Raw genomic sequence first — 22,571 nt, 5'->3', positions numbered from 1 at the left:
TCTTGAGTGGTGAATCATGATGCAACTGACAATGTGGGGACTTTCAGTGTTCTGGGAAGACTTGAGAGATTTTCGTATTAAAATCAAGCTCTGTAGATTTAAGTTATTTTTAAATTTGGAAGCAATACAAGGGACGTGATTTACACCCCTCAGCGTTGGCCTCGGTTCATCATTATTACCGTCACCAGAGAAGAAATGTAACGTGAGCAATTGATGTTTTGACACACGCCTTTGGCACCGTTTACAATACCTGTGCTGCATGCATTCACCAGAGGAAAATCTATTTTGGCTCTCTGATTTAAAGGGCGGGATGGGTGGGCACATTGCCTGAGGAATTCGACTATTGCATTCTTTTTTGGGGGAGTGTTGTTGACGAATGTGTTGGAATGTTTTTGTCATTTGTGCTCGTGCTGACGCGACATCGCACTATGATTTGTGCTGTATACGGGTCATTACAACTTCATCATAAACCATGAAAACGATGAGGGGAAGCAGATGATTTCACCTGCTTTACATTCACAAGCGGAGAAAAATAAAGGCATTACAGAGAAAGCTGTCAAAAGATAGGGATTTTGAAAGACAAAGGGGCCTTGTAAATGCGTATAATCTGTCCGTGATGACGAATTTACAAGCGGCAAATTTTTTTTTGGCAGTGTGACTCATTGCTACTCTCCAGAGCGTCTGTACCTCTCTTCGACCGTAATTTTTTCAAGAGCAATTTACTTTCTCATTATCGACTCAATTGTATTTAATGTATTACCTTTATGCAGTTTTCATGAGAAATATTGCACGCTCGGGGAACGTATATGTCATATATATATAAAATGGTTATAAAAACATCGCGTGATTTTTTTTTTTCATGAGCGTAAAACCATTAGAGAAGCAGCAGAATAACGTTTTTTCGGCTGATGTGGTTGTGCGTGCTCGGGACTCAGCTTTAACTGAGTACCTGATGTGATGTACAAATTTCGCCACTCGGGAGACAAAGGCAGCCGTGCATGGTGATGGCCACCCACCCCCTTATGTACCGTGCTGGCCTTCAGAGGTGGTCACTCACAACATTTTCCCCAACAGGCTATATCGGGGAGCTTTGTATTTATAGGTGCATGCATGCTGTGTGACTGAATTGTTTTGGACTTGCATTTGCCATATTCGTATTGTGAATCAGAAAATGATTTAACAGCTCACACGCAGAATTATATTGCAACTTTTGCAATATCCATGTGAATTTAAAAACCAAACAAGTAATTTGCATACCTAAAGTATAAACACATGATCGAATAACTTAACAAACAAGGCTGTAACTTTGGACTCAAGATAAATATAAGTTAAATAAAAATTATACACGACTAGTGTTGAGAAACAATGATTTGTTGGAGGGATACAACTGTAAAACATAGCAAATTACGTAAGCCTAGATGAAACAAAAAGAGAAACGAGTTGGATGGACAGCTTTTGGAAAATTGATTGGCAAGAGTTAGATGGATTGTGGCATCGCAGGACTGTGAGTGATGGAAATTCCTTCCTGTAGCAGTGGATAAAAATTTACCGATGATCGTGACCACGATGATGACGATGCCATCCATACATTGAGTATTTCATTGAGCTCCTGAATACAATTGGAGTTACAATACTTTTTCAAAGGGTCATGCTACATCGAAATGTTTGGCCATTTCCATTAACGAGCGGCTTTCACGTGGGAGAAACGTGGGAGTACCCAGATAAAACCCACACACATACACACGCGAGCGGATAACACTCAAACCTCCACGTAGATTGAATTAACGGACCCAATAGATGCCAATTATTTTGTGGACTGAGCCCATTGTGCCAACCTGCCATCTCATAGCCCACAGACTTGAACTTGTTTTTCTAGCAAGAAGCAATGCCTACACAGTCACCCGTATATCTATTTATTTCCCAAAAGAATGAGGCTTGGTGCTTGGACATTGTTGCATCGTACTCTTTGTTTTTTTCGTCACGTAGGTAAAAAAAACCCCAAAGAGTATGAATCCTTGCAGTCACGAATCCTTGCAGTCACGAAAACTTCAAATCTAGAATTGTTGCATCGCTTTGTTCTTCCAGGTATCCCACAAAGTATGCTGACATATGTATGTAGATTTTAAGTTTTCGTGACTGCAGGGATCCATACTCTTTGGTTCCTTCGGTAAAGTCACGTAGGTAGAAAATTAAATGAAAGAAATTAAATCACATAAAATATATTTTATTTTATACCTACGTGACTTTACTGAAAGAACCAAAGAATATGTATGTAGGTTCAACGTCTTTCTTACCATACGTAGGCCACCGTGCTCATCCGAGGTGCGGGGGCAGGGACAACAAACTAAACACAAACATTTAATAACTCGGGCCCATGCGATTGGCAATAGCCACGCCACTGGTCTCGACGGAGCGACGCGACGCGATAATCGATGCACGTCTCTCCAGAGTGCAGGTGCAGCCAGGATTGGTCTCATCGGCCGCGTGTGCGAACCCATTGACTCTCCGTTCTGTCACTTTGACCGAACTGGGCAGTCATTGTTTAGATGTTACAGCCGTCAATGCTGCCCATGGAACGTGCCATTGTTGTGCTTGAGCACTCTGTGTCTATTAATACACGGTTGCTCGTATGCCAATTTTAAATCGCCTTTTGGAACTTCATTCTATTGTTCCATTTGTGCCAGGGTCCCACCGTGCACAGCTCAATCTCCAAAACACTCAAGTCAGTCAACATCTCTGCCCACTCTCACCGGTCTGAATAAAGGCCATTACACCGAAAGTTTTATTTTTTACGTATTCTTTTTGTGCGCTTGAGTGCCACTTCAAACAGTAAATGTACACGTGTTTTAATATAAATGTACGTTGGCAAATGGTGCTTAATGTCTCAGCCAAACAACTTCCCGAAAGGAAATCTGACAGTCGACAGCAGGACATTTTTTTCCTCTCGCTCTTATTAGAGCTCACGAACATACCGGTCCAATTCATCTCCCCTGCACAAATGTGCACGTTGCCGCAAAGTTCGCTGGGTCAGCCGGGTACTTTCCGACGTTGTGTGTGGTTCGGCCACCACCAAGATGAATGAACGCACGACGCGCAGAATGAGACTTGCTGCTGTCGCCTCCATCATTACCAGCTGCAACTGCAACCCAGAGGGCCCCTCCGTGAACACAGCCTGGCTTCGGACCAAGAGTAGCAGCGCTCACCGCACCACCCGTGGGAATTGTACTTATCAGTGAGTGGCCAGGAATTGCAAATGCTACGGGGCAAAGATAGAGAGAGAGAGACCCGCTGACAACGATAGCAAATGCTGTGAGAGCTCCTCTCCGATGTGTTTCACGGTCGTGTCGTGTGTCGTTCGGCACGTGTTCTGATGATTCGCTCCACGGTTACGGGAGGCGTCTTCGAGAACTAAATCAGAACCGACTGAGTCAGGATGTGAATGGACCAACGGAGTCGTTTCGTTCCAGAGGATGCTTGCCCCGTGCGTGCAGTGACATCAAAATCTAAATCTTTATTTATCCTGGATAAATCCGATGAGCTATGAAGCTCTTTTTCACAGTAGGGGTGGGTCAGAAAGTTAAAGTAACAAACAATACAAACAAAAACGGTTGGAGTGCAACGTATAGGAAAGGTAATCAAATCACTAAAAATAAATACGGAAAATAAATAAAGTCTATGAGTACAAATTGCAAAAGCATGTAAATTCCTGACGATGTTTCAACAATAAATACAAGGATGGGCAAGGCAGCAAAACTAACAACAGTCCCAGACATCACGCCTCACAACATGCGGTGCAGCCCAAAAACACATCAGAGAGCTGTAGAGCACAACCGCACGGAAATGTACGCAGTAGCAGTAATATACAACGTTCCTAAAGTACTCATACGCCCTCCTGGAATGTTATTTCTACCTGTTATCACATTTTTTGGGCAATTTCAATTCCAGATATAGAGAATATAGTACGAAGTTCTACCGTTGCTTCGAAGTACTGCATTGAAAATGATTGCGAGTCCATTTGCCCGAGTGTAAATATTTCACAGGATTTGTGCTTTTCATGCCCACATTGATACTGACAAAATGTTTTTCAAGTCATGAAAATACATTTTTTTTTGCAGTTCTGTAATCATTGCTTTTTACTGAAGCTACATTATAACAATTTCCCAAATAGAAAAAAAACAGCAATTACATTTGCATGTTCTGTTATTTCCCATCCCTCTGCAGTCAGAATTGACCAAAGGCCCAATGAATTACATTTTAAAGTTAAATATGTAAGCATCGATTTTGCTATCTGTTGTATTCTTGTCATCAATACATCTTGGAGTCAATTTTGAACCATAAATCACATTTATGTTCCAACGATTTATCAATTGCATTTATAATACTTGCACACATCAGATATGCCAGAATTATTTTTTCTATGTAACTTGTGTCATATCCAAACGTTTATAATAAACTCTCATCTGCTGCTTTTGATGCAATGATTTACAGGAATTGGAATAGAGAGGTCATGCTGTAGCTCACAATTAGGCAGGCAGTGAACCTCACTTTGAGGTTTGTAATTCCAGGTTACATGAGTGGGTTAGTAATTAATAGCATGAATAGAAAAGCTGTTGCAATGTTTAATTAACTAAGTATGTCTGCTGAACTTCTTTCGCACTGTACACAGCCAACCATGCTAATCGGAGGTGTTGGCCAAAAAACAAGAAACTTAACAAAAAAAGCAGTTCTGAAACAATTAGTTTTCAATCTCGTCCATAGCTCCAGTGGCTTCCTAAAATCGGAAAGGAAGAGCGTTCCAGAAAACTAGTTGGCTGCTGCCAGACCTGTGATCCTTGTGAGGCCGATTCAATTTATTCGCTGGAAAAGCCCGAGGTTCACTGCCCGCTTGGCTTGAAGCCAAGTCATCGCAGTATTAAGATGAAATGTATTTTAGTCCATTGGCTTCTCGGCCATTCATACCCGAGTTATCCAGCAGCATTTATTTTGAGCAACGTAAACCTTTGGCCGAAGTTTTGCTCTTGTGGTGCTCGTCAGCAGTCGCATGTGCTAAACAAATTCAAATGTTATTGGGAAGTGCCATCTCCGTCACAGTTTGGATACAGTAGATGCTTGTAGTCCACGGATATTAGTGGTGGGATGTGTAGGAAATCTAACCTATTGAACAAGAAATTTCATATTTGGACACTCTGTAAAATCAACTTGCACTTGTTTTATATCTCTGTAATCTGAATAGCATACGACTGATGATGTGTGCTTGTGTGTTTTGTGTGTTGGTGTGGATGCTGTTCTGGCCTCAGGAGATGCTCAATGATATCACTTGGCCCTGCAAGAGGGCACTTGTCAAAAACACCCACTAAAGAACAAACATCTTCCATTTAACCATATAGAACGTAAGGACAATTGCTGTTAACAAGCGCCTATTAAGGCTGGCACGGAGAAACACAACACCTGCCTGGCCTTGTTTCTTTCCCCGAGTGGCAATGTTAACCATACAATGCCAAGCATCGATTTTAGGCTGAGTTGACCCAGGTCACGCACAGGATTAATTAAAATCACAATTACAATGGGCATTGTGTTTGGCCACGAATCAAAAGGTGGATAAGTCATAGGAAGTTGCAGCACGACGCATACGAGCTGGCTTGGCACAACCCCCGAGGGCCTGTCCATCACACGCTGGAAAATCACCACGTGCACGCAAATGAGAAAACTGGCAGGGGACGTCCTGTAACATCCAGCAGACTCCAATCCCTCCCTGCGCTCCCCGTAACTGCACACGCCACGGACAGAGCCTTCACACTAATGATACAAATGAAGACATTTTAACGCGATAAAATTTTTTTACCTTAAATGAAATTCAACAAGGATGGGTGTGACTTTAGGCAAATCAGCCAAATGTATTTCCACTCTCCAACACTCGCACTCTTGAGAACCACAACCCAATTATTTACAATTAGGCACAGCATCCGTTCTGCTTTTGAAAATGATAACTCATTGTTTCCCCTCCATCATTACCGTGCGCGGACATCTAATCGGTCAGCTTTTATTCATGCTTGCGATGTTTTTCTCCCCATGATAGTGAAATGTGCCAGCGGTTTAAATACAGCGACGTGACAAATCGTCTGCCACCGAATAAATGTAAACCAAGTGTCAATGTTTATCAACATTTCTACAATTACCTCTTTAAGGTCAAGTCACATTCGTGGCTCTAATCAATACATCAGCGGCGCGCTGAAACTCACACTCAATCACATCGGAACGCCTTGAAGGACAATTTAGGAAGGGTTGCCAGTAACGTTGGAATTGTTCGCGCTCGGGACCCACCTTGTGAGCGAATGAAACACAGGGAGAACGTCCACCTAATGGGATGTCCGAGGTTCTACAAAGCTGTACAATGAACACCATTGGAACCTCCTTTGCCAGTAGCAAAATATGATAATTCGGTTTTTACCCTTTTATCTGGCAACAAAACGGACACCTTTTTTTACAAGGAGTCTAGGCTAGTCTAGGCTCTAGAAAAAGCTGTCTTGGGTGTGGACCAATCAATTTCAAGGATATTGCATACATTATCAGAGTTGTGTTTTTTTGCATTCCGACCGCAGGTATTGTGGTCAATGCAAACACGACTCCTTGTAAAAAAAAAGGTGTCAGTTTTGTTGCCAGATAAAAGGGTAAAACCCCAATTATCTGTACAATGAAGTTATTTTAATCATCATCGTCACAATCCATGGGCAGATAGCCCCGAGGAATCCACTGCACACATTGTCGTTTGTTTCCACTTGCCTCTGACTTGTGCCAATATGCGCACCGATCTCTTATGTCGTCAAGCCGTTCTCTGTTTGGTCTTCATCGCTTTTCTTGTTCCTTCCATTTTGTCCGAACAACACACTTTTCATTTCCCTGTTGTTGTCAATCCAACGTATGTGTCCACATCATCAGAGTCTTCTTCTTCTACGTGCAACCTTTTACTTCCCTCTACGGCGGTCACTCTTTGGGTCAGGTATGTTTAAAACATACATTATTTAGTGACGTGGAAAAATGAAACAACTGCAAAATAAACTCCACGAGAAGTGATGGATAATAAACATTAGGGGGGGGGGGGAGGTGTGGGGTGGTGGTGGGTGGGGGGCAATGGCACGGTGGTTATCACGCTACGCTACGACCACAACACCAACGTCAGTGGCGAGTGATACCTGGACCGGGCGTGCCAACCATTACTGGCCAGGATGGTGAAGTATGGTAAAAAAAACCCAAGAGCAACACTACATTGGGGAGGCTTTCATATGAGAGTAGATTGACAGAGGGCCATTTATTTAGTGTATATATTTTTAAAAAATCGTATATTAACGTATGTACATGGAGCTTCTTTCGCACCGTACATATCTAACCATGCTCATCGATTTTAACGATAAAAATGTTAAAAAGGTCATGATACCACCTCAATTCAGAGAGGTGTTTCGAGAATAAAGTATAAAAAAAAATGTCCTGCTCGGTCACATGACGGGTAAGAGACTGACGTTTGCAGCATTAGGTTATCTTTGCCAATTACATCGCAATGTTTGCCATCGGGATCATGTCACGATGCAATAAACATCATTTCAGAACTCCTTCAGTCAGAAGCACATCGCCTCGTGTCAGCATGAGACGACGGCGCTTGGAAGATGTCACCACGGGACGATGTCAGATCTCACTCCGTCACCAGGCATCTCTCAGGCAACACGAGAAAGCAATCCGGCGCTGTCGTGTCGGCCGAGAGATGCCTGGTGCAATCCCGTGAGTCAATGCGGCCTGCCTGTGGGCAGTAACTTTTCTGCCCACAGGCAGGTGCATTGGAATGACGTGAAGACAACACGCGATTATTCGTTTGCAGTTTTACTGACGATCAAGTTGAGACCATCAACCTGCTGCACTTGATACTGGTAGGAACCTCCTGGTTACACCAGCCCACAGGGGATTATTGTGTCCGTCGTGCAGGGAGGGGCTGGGTGGGGAGGGAGGGGCTGGGTGGGGAGGGGAGGGTGGGAAGGGGCTGAGTGGGGCTGGGTGGGGTGGGGCTGGGTGGGGTGGGGCTGGGTGGGGGGTGGGGCTGGGTGGGGAGGAGCTGGTCACCCCGTGGTGCCCTTATAAAACTCAACGTTTAACCTACTCACGCCGGCTTGTGCCCGCCCTCACAGTCGGGTATATTTGCGGAATACACCACGCCGCCGTTGACCCTGGCCATTGACCGAGCAACCCAACGTGTTCCTACCAGCAGCTCCCTCCGCAGGAATGTGTTCATGAGCGGCTGCCCCGATTTGAACCCGGCACGTGAGCAGTGCTGGCTCAGCTGTGCTCTCTCTCTCACCCGGCTATTATGATCCCACACAGCCGCCTACAGCACCTCCAGCACTGGGCTCTTACGTTAATAGAGTTTGAGACAACAATGTATCGACCAAAAGGCAGAGTATTGCGCAAAATTGTCGATGGATTTAAAATTGCGTGTAATAATTCAAAACCCCAGCAAAGTGTGTGGCAGGCAGTGGCTTCCCCTTTGCCGTCGCTGTGAATGTGCGAAAATGAGACAAATAGAGGTGAATCAAAATAAGCGTCGTCGCAATGACGAGTAAAACATTCCAAATTATATATTGCACATGCTCGTTCGATGACGTCTTTAGGTTTCGTCCAATTATCTGTCCTTTGTGAGGCGTGGGTGGAGAGGTGTGCGTGGGAAATTGTGAATATTCATGATTCTCCCAGAGAAGAGATAGTTCTCCAAAATTCTCTGTCAACATGCGACGGCAAAAAAAAAAACTCTGGGGCAAATCTACGCGTCTTTTAAATATGAAAACAATCATTGCATTGCATTCAATTCCGGTCCGCTTACATTGGCTGCATGTTTATGTTTCTGCGTCCCTTTTCAAGGGAGCGCAGCCTCTTCGTGTCTCTCATAATTAGGCAGGAATCAGCACTGATGAGCATCCAATTTTTCTCAAGATCTACAAGAGCCAAAATAACAGCTCGCAGATGAACAACCACGTGCCGTTACTTTTGTCTACACACTGGGCCTGGCAAATCCATGAATGTAAACAAAGTGTAAATACCACACGTGGCAGATTGAGATTTCAAGCACCCAATTTGTCGGAACGTTCAGTGCTGATTTGTCCTCTTTAAACGGTGATTACATAATAAAGCACAGGTGTTAACATTTCTTCCGCAGCACATTCTAATGATACAAATCACTTACGCGAGCACGCCCGTGTAGGCACTTTCCTCGAGGGGGTGGGCACACCGTGCATTGCGCAGTCACACAACTGCCCAGCCACCAACTCTGCCAGCCATCTAAGCCTCAGCGTCTACAAACTATAAACTAACCTCTGTATCATTTCACCAGGTAAGTCCCACTGAGCTACGTACAGTGAGGGAAAAAAGTATTTGATCCCCTGCTGATTTTGTACGTTTGCCCACTGACAACGAAATGATCAGTCTATAATTTTAATGGTAGGTTTATTTGAACAGTGAGAGACAGAATAAAAACAAAAAAATCCAGAAAAACGCACGTCTAAAATGTTATAATTTGATTTGTATTTTAATGAGGGAAATAAGTATTTGACCCCTCTGCAAAACATGACTTAGTACTTGGTGGCAAAACCCTTGTTGGCAATCACAGAGGTCAGACGTTTCTTGTAGTTGGCCACCAGGTTTGCACACATCTCAGGAGGGATTTTATCCCACTCCTCTTTGCAGATCTTCTCCAAGTCATTAAGGTTTCGAGGCTGACGTTTGGCAACTCGAACCTTCAGCTCCCTCCGCAGATTTTCTATGGGATTAAGGTCCGGAAACTGGCTAGGCCACGCTCTTTTTCAGAAGCCACCTGACCATCACAAATGATAGCTCAACGAAGTGGCTTAGCATGTGGACATTTAGAGCAGCAGCCAAAAGGTCTAGACGCACGTTGATGATAAATGTGGAGGGAAAAACCGGAGGACCTGGATAAAAATCCATGCGACCATGGGGAGAAAATGCAAACTCCAAATATACAGGCGTCAGGGTCGGGATCAAACCCACGCCCTTTTGTGGCAGGGGAGGTAGTTAACATCTCGCCACCGTGGCGAAAATGTTAACTGCGTGTGTACTGTGTGTACTGAACACAGTGTGAGGCTTTCCCCCCACAGAACAAACAAATTATTTATACATCAGAACGCTGCCACACCCGTCGCTGTCGTGCAAGAGTTGTAAGTTGACCGTTTCGTCACAGGGAGTTGCACTCTTAAGATGACCACAGTTCACCATCAGAGAGCGATTTGCGGCTACATGGAGCTGCCATAAATTGTGATCAATTTGCTCATGCGTCAATGCATCCCTGTCCTTCACTGACAATTGTCAGTCGTCAGTCGTGCAACGAGACGGCTTTCTCGGTCACCATTTATAAAGATGTAATTGTCGAGTCATTTAAGATGAATTCAGGACATTGGATTGTCACTGTGAAATGTGCAAGATACATATATGTTGAAGCTTTCGTGACTGCAGGAATCCATACCCTTTGGTTATTTCGGTAAAGTCACGTAGGTAGAAAAATAATAGATCTATTATTCTATCCACGTGACTTTACCGAAAGAACCAAAGAGTATACATATATGCATGTATGTTGAACGTCTTCCGCACCGTACGTAGCCAACCGTGCCTAAGCCTCATCTTAAGCCTCATCTTAGGGTTATTTTTAAATGGTGTAGGTATCACGTGTGCAGGCGGTGCAACTGCCCCAGGGCTGCCCACAGGCTCGACAGGCCTATGAGCTGGGCTACAAAGAGCGGCAAAGGTGAACAAAGAGGGGGCACGCTTTCATTCCTTCCATCTGAGGGCCATGCCGTGTGTTTAGTTTCCCCTGCACCACCGATTAGCATGGTTGGCGGTGCACAGTGTGAAACAATTTCAACATTCATACATGCTACACCACAAGTGTATACATCTAAACTAATACAGTCGATGTTCAATTGTGGCTCGTACAAGTTGACAAAAAAAGAATCTGCACTCATTGGTCTTTTGGGTTTGCAAATCTTATTTCCCTTAAGAGAACACAGGCCAGCTTCATTGCAACACTTTACAGTGCACTTTTGATACTTTCAATGATATCATCTCCTCCCAGATGGCCGCAACAATGAACTGAATAATTCACTTTTTTCATACACTTAATAAGCCCATGTTCAACAAAAGCCTATTTTCGGGGCAAATGAGATTCTGTCAGTGATTGAGCTTATCCAGGACACCATCTCATTTCATTAGAGGGGGGGGAGTGCAATTTATCTAACACACAAAATATATCCCACTGACCAGGTATCGTGTCGCAGGCGTGCGTGCCGCAGGCTCGGATCGTCTCCGGACGCGGCAGAGTTCCGCACCGCGTCCCGTTTCCTCCTTGCTGCTGCGTCGCCACAATCACACACTGCACCATCCGCTGCTGAACCCCTCCATCGCAGGAGACGCTGCACTGCAATAAAAAAAACATAAAACATAAACGAATCAGGAACGCTGCTTGGTTCTTTCGGTAAAGTCACGTAGAAGGGAAATAATAAAATAATAAAATAAAACATAATAAAATAATTCTCATAACGTTTCGGCCACAACGCAAGCAGCCGTCCTCAGGTGAAGAACAGGGCTGTCGGAAAGACAGCGTCTGAATGGTGTCTTTCCGACAGACCTCTACTTACGAACTAACATGTACGTATGTCCAGTTGCAGCTGTTCAGGCCGAGAGTTCGTAAGTTCAACCGCCGCACAATATATGGTGGTTGTGGCATCTACATTTGCAGAACATGAAGAGCCAGTGGCATCTACATCTACAGGAGATTATACAACTTTTAAAGACATTCTCCGTGTTTAGTGTATATGCCCGCACAACATGATTGGAATCGACAGGAGTAAAGATGGACTTACGAACAAATTCACTTCCGAAAAGACCTCTGGAACCTAACCCGTTCATAAGTAGAGGAGTCCCTGTATTGTATAGTATTTAACCAACATCATAACCCATATCCCACATACATTATTTAATGCATATTTACAATCTGTGCCAATACATTTTTAATACTTCGATTTGCCTTTCAGCTTGGATGGGAAATTTAGCAGATTACATTTGTGAACGCGTAACCCCGCGTGTAAATGTGTGCTGCTGTGTGGACCGGGCAAAACGACCCCAACGGCTCTCGGCAAAACTCAAAAGAGAAACTCATCCAGTTAACCATCTACTGCACACGCGCAAAAAAAACTCAACACATCCGTCAATAGCACTCCGCACTCAGGCTCTCTTGACAAAACGCTCGCGGGTCTCTCAACAGACGGATGCCTCAAGCGCCAACGACACGGCACCGGCATCTCTCGCAGCGCAATCGAGAAAATCGAGTCAGCATGGCGAAGAGGGCAGATGAAGCACAGAAGCATTTACAGCCACCACATATCGTTGCTCCATGAACCGCCTTCAAGTGCCATTTGTCTTCTGCACTTAGCGACCTCTCTTAACCACTTTGGTTAAACTCACGCGGTTGGATGGCCAATGCCCTTTGACGTGCGAAGATTGATCCGAGACACCCTATATATATATATTTTACTCCCCTGCGCCAGAGCTCACCTCTCCCCACCGCCCGACCATCCACTCGAGACACGGTTGCGGATTGCAGGGGCGGAGGGCAATGGGGGGGAGCTTGGGCCTTGCGTCGCCGTCATCGTCACACCGACGTCCCGGGGGGCACGTCACCGACCTGTGCTGCCATCCTCCGCCGCACTCCCGCGAGCACTGGGCCACGGGAGCGGAGAAAAGCGAGGGAAGGCATAGCGTTGTTTAAGCAAAAGAAGACACGGGTGCTAAAAAAAAAAATTAATCACGTCCTTCGGCAACAGACCCGCCGAGATAATGCATCAGCTTTGTAAAGTGAGATCGTAAGAGACGAAACAAGCAAGCTTGGGATCGAACACAAGAGGTAAGAAAAAACAAAGCAGTGACCACAATAAACTAATGTACGTTTCATAGGATACACCCACTTCAAATTCAATATCCACCGACACAAGAATAATTCCTCTTCCCAAACAATTCTGGCGCAACCGCAGGGTGCCGCTTGATCAGTACACAGTACACAGTTAACATCTCGGCAAGATGGCGAGATGTCGGGATTGAACCCACAAGGTCCTGTATACTAGGCGAGATAGTTAACATCTCGCCACTGTGGCACCCCAAACAAACCACTGTGCCCCTGTTTAACCCCTGCACAGCTTTTACTAATACAGCATCCACAGGATGACAGGCAGATGGACAGACAGACAAAAACAACAGAAACAGCAAAGACAAAACTCGTTAAAGAAAATCAATGGTGGAAAATCCAAATCCATACTTGGCTCCAATTGCCGGTGCTCCACTCGGGGCAGGGATGTGAGTTGCAGGCGAGGCTGATGGGTGGCGTGTATCCCCGTGAGTGGCAGTGGAACGGACGCAAGGCCCGGCCGGGCTTGTGCGCATCCACGCACTGCACCACACGCATCTTCACCCCGCCGTCGCCGCACTCCTCCGAGCACTGCGCTTCGATCGAGACCAATATACCGTCAAGACCAAAGCGGTTGATGCCACCGCACCGCACCTCGCCGAAGCTTTCTACCCCATGCCATATGCCGCCGTGGCTTAAGACTCCCCGCAGAATAGATTTAAGAATCCATCGCCACGTGACCATGTCATCAGTTCACGTGCAGGCACTGCATAGATTTTTGCATTGCAACCATTGTAAAAAGGCGGTGGTGGTGGCTCAGAGAAGGCCTTCATCCAGCAGTGGATTGATCATGGATGATGATGATGATGATTTTCATTTCTTGGCCACCTCGCAGCCCAACTCTACAATACCTGCTTTTCTCAGAAAGTCTCCCATCTAAGTACTAAACTAGGCTCAATCTTTTACGTGTGTGTATATATATTGAACTTCTATGGCGCCGTACGTAGCCAACCATGCTAATCGGAGGTGCGGGAAATGTCGATTAGCCTCCAAGACCGGATGAGACTTTCCACCACTGGGGCTCAAGGCTGCCAATTTCATTGAGCACCAAGCAAAAAACACCATGCGCATGCGGATATATTAAAAAAAATCAGAGCTGCACAAAATGACCCATGCTTTGGGCATCTTGGCACACTGTGACACATTTTCCTCTCCACAAACCCTTATGAGAGCACCGCGTTTGTTACGACATTTGTTTTGCTCGTGAATAACTGTGCTGAGACAGTAAACTCACATCACTTTAGGACCTTGTTAAACCTTGGGTGGCCGCCCACATTCATAGCCATGATCTCAGTGGTGCTGGCTCAAGAGTCTCTAATGAGAAGGATTGTAACAATTCACCACCACCCCCCACCCCAAAGATTAGATGAATTGTAACTCTTCACGGTCGTGATTCGATTTGATAACTGACTGTTCTGTTCCATCCTTTTATCATGTCGTTTTGCACGACTCGCCTTGCTCCAGTTGCCCGCGATCCAAACGGCGCAGGGGCGAACGTGGCAGCGGCGTGCCGGCTCCGGCCGCTTGGCAGCGTCGCAATCGTCGAGCCGGCCAGAGCTGCACCGCACGGCTCTCCACATGGCTCCCAGCCCGCAGCTCACGGAGCACTGAGCGAGACGCAGGGAAGCAGCAGCAGCAACAGCAATAGGCCTTTGCAATGTAGGCTCCACAAACACAGCTTCATTCAGCAATATAGTATACAAGATAACTGGAGATTTGGGGGATCTTAACACTTTAAAATAAAAATGTATATCGTTTATGCATTCGATCCATCTGTCTGTTGTACGACGGCAAAATCAACTCTTGTAAACGTGATCCAATATGAACAAAACATTACTGTAGCGTTATATTTCTATGAGGGCACTGAAATCTGGCCAGAATTATCAAAGGGTTTTCTTAAACTTGGAGATATAAACTGGAGCACAAAGGACATTTTCCATATGTGCAAACGCAATTTGCCCTAACAGATGCTCTATCAGCTTTCGTACCATTGATTAAGTATTTTTGAGGACAAATGCATATTGGAAAGCATAAACCGTGCATGATTTTTCTGAACTTGTTTTAATGTCAATATAATGAACTATAATAAAACTACTGTGCTTTTCAGGTTGCTGTTTAACTGCTACCAATTATCTAGGAATATAAATTGTCACTCTCATTAAACTCACGCTATTGCACAAATAACTACACTCAACATATTATTTAGTGGAGTTTGTTGTCAAATATATTGGAAGTCTGAAATGAATGTAACAAAAATAAATGATCTAAAAGCCCCTAAAGTCCTTGAAATGAATTTTAAAAATACTCGTGCAAAAATTAAATTTGAAAAATATGGAAATACGTTATTCCTTTGAGATGTAATGTGTTTCTTATCTTGTACTCTGGAAACGCATACTTAAAATTGTGTTTTTTCCCCTCTACACCAATTGCATAAAAGCCAATATCTTTTTCACTAGTTGCGGGAAATATTTCACTCTTGACAATATAGTTCGTAACAAAAAAACACACACACGCGTGTTGTTTTTACCTCACTCCAGACACCAACGAACCAGTGTCCAGGCAAACCAGGACTTTCGTTTGCACGATTGGACATATCAAACGAGGAGGTAGCAGAAGGTTGCTTGGTGGCCAAGGGCGACGTTGTGGATGTGATAAATTCATCCGAGTCCATTTCCATCCACCAGTCTCTTTCTGGAGGACTAGAATCACCATCAATTTGATCAATGTCAGTGCCATCACCACCACCACCACCACCCTCATCATCATCATAGCCAATGATGTCATCAAATATACTTTTTTGGTTTAAAGAATCTTTAGTTGCACCAACATCCACACTTGCGTTAGTGAGCGTGACTTTATTGAAGTCTTCCGCTGGTTCCTTGGGCCCCACTGCGAGACGTGAATTTGACCTTTCTGTTGTGGGGGTTTCATCTGTGCTCTGATCGTCCACGCTCTCTGCCATCGGCATGGCGCCCGGTGCTTCGATTTGTCCGGGGATTTGTGATGCAGCTGACCTGAAACTGTTGCCGTCAGGCGCCGATGTGGCCACATCGTGCAGCCCTGCCACTGTCGTGGCTTCTTTCCCTGTACTCTTAACGGCAACGCTTCGAGAAACGTCAAGGGCTGGTAGCCGTTTACTTCTGGCTATCGGTGTGCCGTTCGGTAACGCCATCTCAAAGGTGTGTGCGCCTGAGCTTTTCTCTGCCGTGGTTTGAGTGGGCGATGCTGGAAGGTAACCATGGGAATGCATGCGGCTGGGGCTCTCTAATAAAGTCTTCGCAGTGGCAGAGTCACTGAATTGGGACTGAGCGGTATATTCATCGTTAATAATACGGACGGTAGAGCTTGTTTTTTGGGATTTTCGCGCTACATTTGTCACTATGTCGGGCGGCGCAGTTCCAGATGCTCCGAGCCTTTCTTCCAAGATGAACATATCATCCGGAGTGCTGCTGATAATGAACTGCTCCTGAAAACCATTTCTCTGGTTTCGCTCTAAGTGGTCTGGCTTGGGAACAGGACCAGAATCCCCAGTGGGTGATACGGCTTCATCTCTCAACAGCATTAATGGCGCATCTGACTGGAAGCCTTTCAACGGTGTCAACTGCAAGGCCGTGCCGGCCCCGGGTCCGTTCTTATAAAAGTCTTTGATGAGCAGATCTTCGTGAAAACCAATGAAGTTGTAGTCATAATCGAAGAGGTCCACCAGCATGTTGTTCTTAAACTTGTTTTTCCCAATTCCCTTTTGATGCTGGTGGTAAAGCCTTCCTTTGATGGAGTTGTCGCCCTTGTCTCCCGAAGACTCCGGTTCGGCAGAAGGCAGCTGGTTCCTCTCGTGAATTTCCCCCGACCCATGACCCTGGCCGGTGCTCACCGGTTTGCCGAAACTATCGAGGGGTCCGCCGTTGCCACTGGGCAGCAGCTGGTCTAGTGGTGGGACAAAATGTGGGCGCGGTTGCAGCTCGTTGGACATGTCCCGATGACGCCCTTTGACGCCATGCTTTGGCACGCTTTGGTGCCTGTCACTGGCGGGTGGGCACTCGGTGAGATTGCATTCTTCCATAGCGGCAGGCCGGGCCTTGCCCTCGCAGGCTGTCCTGTTTCGGCGATTGTCGCAGTAGATGGCACGTGTCCTGTGGCCCCCACCGCAGGACACGGAGCACTGGGGGGAGACAAACACAGAGGTTGGCGTCACCGATTTTTCACCTTTGTTAAAAATGGGTCATGTGACCTTTTGTGCCATTTATCACTTTTCGTTTACAGAAAATAAATGTGTCGATGAAAGTAACAATGATAACCCTGGTGTATATGCAGTGTCGTTGATAAAGGAGGAATCTTTCGGTGAAATGTAACAATTTGGGTTTCTGAATACAACTAAAAATATTTAACAAATTCGCACGTTTATGGCACCAGGAACAATTTAGAGTTATTTTAATAATAACCATTGTGGTTGGAAGTAAAAATGAATTTTAATCAAGAGAGATTAACGTTTTTATAAATGCGTACATGATTAAAAATGGTTATTAAAAATGGCACATTCCCTCTCAGAGATTTCATCAGCATTCATTAGCACAGTCAATAATTATATTTGCCTCCCTATTTGCCTCCCCGGCGTACACATTCACAGTTCAGTGAGAGATTGGGAGAGGCAGAGGCTGGGTAGCTCATGGAGCTCAGCCTAGAGCACAGAGCCCTGCATCTTCATCTGAACATAGCTGACCTAATAAAAACATCCACCTCGAAGATGGAGCGATGAAATCAGTTCGTCTGCATGCCCTGGGTGGGTTGATGCATCGCATGTTCATTAGAGGTGGTGGCAGCTTGGGCAGGCTTTCATCCTGCAGTGGATATGATCATGGCTGATGATGATAATGATGATCTTTCTTACGCCGTAACTTGCCACATTAAACACATCCCACGTTAAACGCTAAAAAATTCGCCGCTATTGGTTTTGAAACACAGTGGCACATTGCCGAGCCCGTTGAACTCAATCGTGCCCCATGTCTATAATCATTAATTAGGTAAAGGTTGAGAACCCCAGACCCCATCCTCCACGCTTGCCTGAGCAAACCGGCTGAGCGTGTCTGGCACGGGATATAGGAAAGGAAAGGTGCATGCTTGGCCTATGAATAAAAAAAAAATCGAGACATTTTAAACAAGTAATTAAGGTGCAAAGAAGACAATATAAGGATCATAAATGTGGTGGTCTGCTCAAATTATACAGAAAGATTGTTTCTATTTAATTTTTAAATATCTACAAGCTTTGTATTGCTGCTGGGGTCCACATGAACAAATTACATGCAACATGTAAGCGTTGAAAATTATGTAATCTTACATGCACAGTTGGAAGAACATATTGCAAGCATAAGAATCGAAATTGATCTATGCATCGATGAATTGTCACACGCCTCATGTTTAACCTGGAGAGAAGATGTCACCAATAGGAAACATCTTAAAATTAAATAACTCCAAAATTAACAATTAAGCGCTGGAACATTCCAATTCCTGTACATGAAGTTTGCATGCATTTAGTAAGGCAATATAAAACCAGGCCAGGTATTCAATTTTTTGATACAGCGAGCGTGCTGTGACGGTTCCACCTGAAGACGGAGGCTTGTGTTGCCTCCGAAACGTCGTGATTTTTATTTTATTTTAATTTAATTTTTTTTACCTACGTGACTTTACCGAAAAAACCCAAGATAGAGGAAAGGAAAGGTGCCTGAATCCTTGCAGTCACAAAAGCTTCAAATCTAGAATCAAGGTTAAGGTTGGGTTATAAGGTCAAGGCATTATTACTGAGCCACAGTAATGTATCCAACCAGGGACATGATTCTCATAAAATTACTAAAACCACTTCTACTTCTCCATCAAATTTTGTTAAATCGCTGCAATATTTCCAGCACCTGGGACCAGTCGCCGACGAGCCAGCGGGCAGGGCAGGGCATCCCTCGGTTGCAAGGCGTGCGCGTCTTCGGCTTGGGCCTTTGGTAGCAGTGGGAGTCTGGGAGGCTGGGCTCGTGGGGCCCAGCCGCCCTGCCGCCACGCTCACACCGCACGCTCCGCTTGCTGAGGCCCAGCTCCCCGCAGCTGGTCGAACACTCCTGCCACTCTCCCGTCCACCAGCTGTGCTCCTCGTGGAGGGGGGGAAAAAAAACCGCCCACGATTCAAATTCAAAAGTTGCAGAGGTCAGCCGCTGATTGTCTGCAAGATGTGCTCTTCTAAACTTTTTTGACACGATGAAACGTGTCAGTTTTGTGACGGAAACAAAGGCTAACCAGAGAATGTTGTAGATTTCCCCCCCAGAACCATTATTACGAAGTAAAAGGTCGGTAATTAGGGCCAATACGTGTTATTTGCAGTCTTCGTTGGCCAATGGGGAATTCGATAATAAAATAAAATAAAACAATAAAATTACCGCGTAATCATTCTGGTCTTCCCCCCCCCCCCATTGCATGGTCTAAAAGCTTTACTTTGGTACTTTAGATATTTTTCCACAAATGAGAGAAGTAAAAAAAAACAAAGATGCACGAATCCAGTAAAAATTTTTGTGAAGTAGCTCCTAATTGTAAAACCAATTTGGTCAACCGAATTGATTGCTTTACGTCAAACAAAGCACAGCACTCAGTTGTATAAATTGAAAAATTACGTGAAAAAACAAATGAGCATTAATCGTCAATTTAAAAATTTCGGTACCTCCTGATAAATGGCTTTATGCAAACACTATGATTGATGCAAAGCGAGCACGCGCGCTTGTAATATTTGGCAAAGGCACGAAAAAAGCATTCAATGCCACGCAGAGCCTCACCGTGCCGGGCAGTCCTGCGTGTTGCATTCCTTCCGCGTGTCATTGGGCAACGTGGCGGGGTCACAGAACCTTTTCTCGACAATTCCCAGCGACGCCTCCGTGCAGTGCGGCTCCCTGTACTGCACACCTACAAAGACAAAGACCCATATAGCCTCAACAGACCGCTGGGGCAAGTGGCGTTAGCGAGTAAGTTACCTATGAAGGCCCGACACGGCACACGTGGGGGTTGGGTGGCGAGCACCACGCCCGGCCGCCTTTGTCTCCCCAGCGGCGATGTTTACACACCGCACCAAGTACTCATTTGAGCCTGAGTCAACCTAGGGGAGGCCCAGGACCGGTTCAGATAATCGTCACTGGTGTTGGTCGTGAGCGGGTATCGATTTCTTTGCGCAGCGTGCTAACCGTTACACAACCACTCCCCACTACGGGTTTGCACACACACACACAAACACGCGCACGCACATACGTACGAGTCCAAATACAAGGCGTAGGTCATCAAGGGCAAAGTGTCTCGTCAAACATGTGTCTTGTATAGGTAAGTGAATTCAGTTTCTCTTTAGGAAATAACTTCAGTTCCTCAAGAAGCTCCCAGCATGTGGAGAGAAACGTCGGACATCATGCTGAACACGAGGGCACAACCCAGAAAAAACCCACACTGGATAGCTCTACAGCACAATCGTGAAAACCTACGCACGTATGTTGAACTTCTTTTGCAGCCTAAGTAGCCAACCATGCTCATCGGATGTGCAGTAGTAGCAACGTGTCTCGTCTTTGATCGGTGGTGTAGCATAGTTGTCATGTGCCCTGGCATATGGAATGAAATGTGGTCCCCTGTCAAATTTCCTCCCTATTCATTGCCTGCCACTTGCAAATGGCCCGTGATCCCCTGATGCAGTCGCATCGTCTACGCACTCGATGGCTACACCGCTGACTTTGATTCTGCTCGGGGAAGATTACCACCACATCCTGCTATCGGAATACTGAACTGTGTTGTGCCCCGCGCAGATGTCGTTTGTCTGGTTGCAAGAGCTCGAGACCAGAGCCTACCACCACGCTTACGGATGTGTGCGATTGCACAGCATCAGGTGTGTGCAGTCTTCCATTGCCTTACTTTGCACATACATGTATACGGGGTGCTTAACATTTTTTTTAACACTTCGAAGAATTTGCAACAATACCACGAGAAATGTGCCTCCGGGCTTTGGAGACCACCTGGAAAAGATTCCAGGCGCGTGTTGACAACGATGGCGAACAAGTGGAGACTCTTTGACTTTTTGAAGCTATTAACATAGCCACCGCTGCTTCCTTTTGCCTCGATGTAACGGTAGAATAGGCTGCATGTCTCACTGGCACGGCCACCGTTAAGGTCGTTCTCTTGCGTTGATACTCTGGCCTCTCAACGCCACAGCTTGTGTTGCCCACGAGGTGGCGGTATGCCCGGTCCTCCGACACAGACACGCTATCTTCCCATTAAACTTGTTTACATTGACATGCCAATCTCTCTCCCTTTGACGCAGCTGATGTGCGTGCGTGCGACGACGGGACTCCTTTCCATCTCTGACCCCGCCTACTTTCCCTTGGGTGACACCCACCTCAATCCTATATATATATGTAACCTCTTGTTGCAGCAGCCCTTTCTTGTTCAGCAGTTCTACTGCTGTATCTTTCCACCTGATGACGATTGTTTGTGTTGCGATCGAAACGTCGTGATTTATTATTAACTTTTCCTACCTACGTGACTTTTCCTGAAAGAACCAAAGAGTATGGATTCTTGCAGTCACGAAAACTTCAAATCAAGATTTAACATACATTTGTTATTCGGTTACAGTGTATTGTCCGTTCTTTTTCCATTAAAAACGATAGTCCCATGTAAGTTGGGTTGAGCTCACCATTAAGTTGAGCCCACCAAAATCCGATATAAACTCTTGTTGCAGCAGCTCTTTCTCCAATGTCAGCAGTTCTCCCGCTGTGTCTGTTCCACCTGATGACGGTTGCTTGTGTTGCGATCGAAACGTCGTGATTTATTATTATTTTTCCTACCTACGTGACTTTACCGAAAGAACCAAAGAGTATGGATCCCATGTAAGTGTTAGCATTTTTTTGAAGCACCCTGTATAACAAGTGGTTGCCCGCGAGGACTGGAGTTGAGACTGCTCTCTGGTCTAGCTGTGGGCATCACGTGTGTTCTCTTGCACGTGTCTTGATATGCCGGGGCAGTTGACTCTGGTGAGATGTTCTTTTATTAGTTTTGGTTGCTGGCTGCTTTGCATTATAGACTCGCGGGCTCGGGATTAGCAACTGACGTTCAAAAATGTTTTAAAGTAAAAAGCAAACAGAATGCACGCAACATGTCAAGAGCCACGAGCTTGTGTTCTTCAGCCAGGCAATGTTGGCAGAAGGAAACGTGAATGTGTTTATCGGTGCAATTCTGAATTCAATTATGATTATCTACAATACTTTGTCACTCCACTGCTGGATGAATGCCTTGCTATGCTGTTACAGGTCAAGGGGGGCCGTTACCTGACCATACTTGACCGCACTGGTCAGTGCAGGCTGCTTAAAGAGGTGGTCCGGAATCTGGTTGAATTTTCACTCGCCAATGAAAATATCCCTGGCCTTGATAATTGGTTCTTTACCCTTCTATCTGGCAACAAAACTGACACCTTTTTTTGTTTTGTTGCCAGATAGAAGGGTAAAGAACCAATTATCATATTTTTTACTGGCAAATGAGGTTCCCATAGTGTAGATCCCTGGCCTTGATTCTG

General features: G+C 45.4%; 1 protein-coding gene across 1 annotated transcript in view; it reads right to left on the bottom strand.

Moving 5' to 3' along the window:
- The window catches only part of LOC144930983 (A disintegrin and metalloproteinase with thrombospondin motifs 7-like), a 92,185-nt gene that overhangs the window by 6,523 nt on the left and 63,091 nt on the right, over positions 1 to 22,571 (bottom strand). The window contains exons 17-23 of the mRNA XM_078854815.1: positions 19,807 to 19,933; positions 18,904 to 19,123; positions 15,531 to 17,162; positions 14,458 to 14,610; positions 13,355 to 13,534; positions 12,598 to 12,762; positions 11,305 to 11,461 (exon numbers count right to left, since the gene is read on the bottom strand). Of these exons, the coding sequence (XP_078710941.1) occupies positions 11,305 to 11,461; positions 12,598 to 12,762; positions 13,355 to 13,534; positions 14,458 to 14,610; positions 15,531 to 17,162; positions 18,904 to 19,123; positions 19,807 to 19,933 (2,634 nt within the window). The remainder of the gene's footprint in view (positions 1 to 11,304; positions 11,462 to 12,597; positions 12,763 to 13,354; positions 13,535 to 14,457; positions 14,611 to 15,530; positions 17,163 to 18,903; positions 19,124 to 19,806; positions 19,934 to 22,571) is intronic.

Source organism: Lampetra fluviatilis, chromosome 3 (assembly GCF_964198595.1).
Source record: "Lampetra fluviatilis chromosome 3, kcLamFluv1.1, whole genome shotgun sequence".
Taxonomy (NCBI): Eukaryota; Metazoa; Chordata; class Hyperoartia; order Petromyzontiformes; family Petromyzontidae; genus Lampetra; species Lampetra fluviatilis.
This window is presented reverse-complemented; position numbering and strand designations above follow the sequence as displayed.